Raw genomic sequence first — 3199 nt, 5'->3', positions numbered from 1 at the left:
AACTAACTTAAAAAAAATAACAAATAAAAATTAAATAAAAATTTAATATTTTATAAAAAAACATTGTCATTTATTTTGTTAGGACTTAAGACTTAGGAGTCACCAATTTGGTATTTATTCTAAATTTAACATTAAAAATGGGACAATTTACTGTTTTAAATAAACTGACCATCAATATTACCAGAATACACATTTTGCAAAGTGGATATCGAAATGTATTTTTTCCATAAACGATGTAAATCGCGACAGGGATATCGCGGTTTACAAAATGCACGTAATTCGCTACAGGGGTGTCGCGGTTTATGTGTGTTCTGCAGACGTGCATAAACCGTTACAGGGGTGTCACGGTTTATACTTTGTCAACTTTGCCTATAAATACCGAGTAAGATAGTGAGTAGGTCATTTGAGGAGAGTCATTTTCACACTTTCATAAATGGATAGTGAGGAGAGCTTGTTGGTTCTAGTTCACTGCTCTGGTAAAATATAAAAAAAAAAAGTAATAGGCATGGTGTTAAGTTCACGAATAAAGAACCGCTGAGCATTTTTATCCGTTCGAATGATACTTTGTCGGATCTGAAGAGGAACATATTGCAGAAGGCAGGATTGTGTGGGGCCAAGTTGGTGAAGAAGGTATTCTACAAGATTTCGATGGCGGTTGTGTCAAGTGGTGTGCAATATGAAACCTTTGTCATAGGGTCAGATGAAGACATGGGGTCTTGTTTCATTATCTGCGGAGTTTTCCGGAGGTGAGAATACACGAGTTGTTTGCCAAGTTGGAAGACCGTGTGGAAAGTTTCGAGGCTTCAGCACCAAATCCTCAGTTGAGGACGGTGGGGGTGCTTCTACTTCGATGGCGGTTGTGTCAAGTGGTGTGCAATATGAAACCTTTATCATAGGGTCAGATGAAGACATGGGGTCTTGTTTCATTATCTGCGGAGTTTTCCGGAGGTGAGAATACACGAGTTGTTTGCCAAGTTGGAAGACCGTGTGGAAAGTTTCGAGGCTTCAGCGCCAAATCCTCAGTTGAGGACGGTGGGGGTGCTTCTACTTCGATGCCTGTTGTTGCACCTGGTTGTCTTTTACCTGCACCTCCACCTGTTCTAGCACCGGCAGATAGGTCACCTGGTTTGATTACTGGTCTTGTTGGTGGTGGTGAACCGGATCATGTTGAGGACGCGATGCGGGACTATGATTCGGACGATGAGCCCGATCACATATCAGGGGATAGTGAGAAGGAGACTCCAGTGCCCCCACCTGCACCTCAGGGGCCATCCAGTTCTGGGTCCCACCAACAATCGCCACATTTCTCGACGTTGAACCTGGAAGCAATGAGTCAACAACCAGATGATGCACATACCTTCGGATACCAAGGATTACACGAGGGCAATGCTTCTGGGGAATTTCAGATTGGTCAATCTTTCCAGACTAAGGAGGAAGACGTGATGAGTGTTAAGGATTATAGCATTCGTCATGGAGTTCAGTATCGGGTTATTGAATCTGATCATCTGAAGTATGTTGGGAGATGCAAGGAGTATGGAAATGGTTGCACCTGGATGATCCGCGTGGCACTTCGGCAGCGCAAGGGTAACTGGGAGGTTAGAAGGTACAATGGAGCCCACACTTGTCTGGCCACATCGATTTTGAGCGACCACCGACAGCTTGATTACCATGTAATTTGTGCGAGGATCTATCCGTTGGTTAGGGCGGATGCAGCGGTTACCATAAAGGTGTTGCAAGAAGCTACTGAGTTAACCTACGGATTCAGGCCTAGTTACAGGAAGGTGTGGAAGGCAAAGCAAAAGGCAGTCGCCCAGATTTACGGGGATTGGAAAGAGTCATATGCGGAGTTGCCCTGGTTGATCCTTGGGATGCAAGCAACGATGGACGGAACCGTGGCTTTGTTGAAGACTTCTCCAGTCCGTGTAGGTGGTGAGGTTGATGAGTCTACAGAGTACTTTCATCGACTTTTCTGGACGTTCCTTCCATGCGTTGAGGCTTTTAAACATTACAAGCCACTAATCAACATTGACAGAACGCATCTGTATGGGAAGTATGGCATGACTTTGCTTCTGGCTATTACACAAGATGGGAACTCGAATATATTGCCTGTTGCATTTGCACTTGTTGAGGGGGAGAATGCTGAGTCGTGGGCTTTTTTCTTATCCCACTTGCGTCAATATGTGACCCCACAGGAAGGCATTATGGTGATTTCTGACAGACACAATAGCATTAAGGCTGCACTAGAGGCACCAGACAGTGGTTGGAAACCGCCTCATGCATATCGAGCGTATTGCATTCGACACGTTGCAGCTAATTTTGCTCTCAGTTTCGAGGGTCAAGATGCAAGGCAGATGCTCGTGAATGCGGTGTATGTCAAGACTGAGGCCGAGTTTGACTACTGGTTTGATATTATGAGGATTGAGAATCCGGCCATGTGTGATTGGGCCAACCGACTGGAGTACGATAAGTGGACCCAACACCAAGATGGAGGCAGACGGTTCGGCCACATGACGACGAATATATCCGAGTGTGTTAACTCTGTACTGAAAGGGACACGCAATCTGCCGGTTAGCAGAGCTTTTTATCGTTCGAGGACAGACAGCAGAGGCACAATTGGGATCAGGCCAACGGTTTTGCCATGCGCTGGTCAAGGCGATAGAGCGCAACCTGAAAGATGCGAGGTGCTTCATGGATACTCTGTTCGACAGATATCAGTCTGAGTATACCGTGGCTGAGATGACTCCTACCAGTAACTTCTCGCTTGGGACGTATCGGGTTTCCCTAAAAGATCGCACTTGTGATTGCGGGTACTTTCAAGCTCTCCATGCGATTGCATGCTGTGCTCAGTTCCGGTTAGACTGGGCCACCTACGTCCACGAGGTTTATACCACGAGTAAGATGTTCAGCGTATACCGGATGGGGTTTTTGCCCCCTATTCCAGAGGGTCTGTGGCCACCGTACGCCAGTCCTACTATCGTCCTTGATCCTAACATGAGATGGGACAGAGAAGGGCGATCGAGATCAACAAGAATCCGTAACGCCATGGATGAGGCCGATACTGGTCGGCCGAAGCGATGTGGGCTTAAAATGTGACTATTTCATTCACCTTCATTTCTTTTTGGGATATTCACATACCAAAAATATTATGTGTATATTAAATTTAGTTATTAAAATTAGTTACTATATATTTATACATAAA

The 3199-nt window shown here is 45.3% G+C and overlaps 1 protein-coding gene across 1 annotated transcript; it reads left to right on the top strand.

Annotated features, from left to right (window-relative positions):
- Nucleotides 903–2720, top strand: LOC107641481. Its single transcript, XM_016344972.1, has one exon. It carries the CDS (start codon nt 903–905, stop codon nt 2718–2720), a length of 1818 nt encoding a protein of 605 aa, XP_016200458.1.

The sequence above is a fragment of the Arachis ipaensis genome, chromosome B05, assembly GCF_000816755.2.
Source record: "Arachis ipaensis cultivar K30076 chromosome B05, Araip1.1, whole genome shotgun sequence".
Classification (NCBI taxonomy): domain Eukaryota; kingdom Viridiplantae; phylum Streptophyta; class Magnoliopsida; order Fabales; family Fabaceae; genus Arachis; species Arachis ipaensis.
The sequence above is the reverse complement of the archived record's forward strand: the minus strand, read 5'-3'. Positions and strand labels throughout refer to the sequence as shown.

Coding starts and splice junctions, on each gene's coding strand:
- LOC107641481 (XM_016344972.1), top strand. CDS start 903: ATGAAGACATGGGGTCTTGTTTCATTATCTGCGGAGTTTTCCGGAGGT.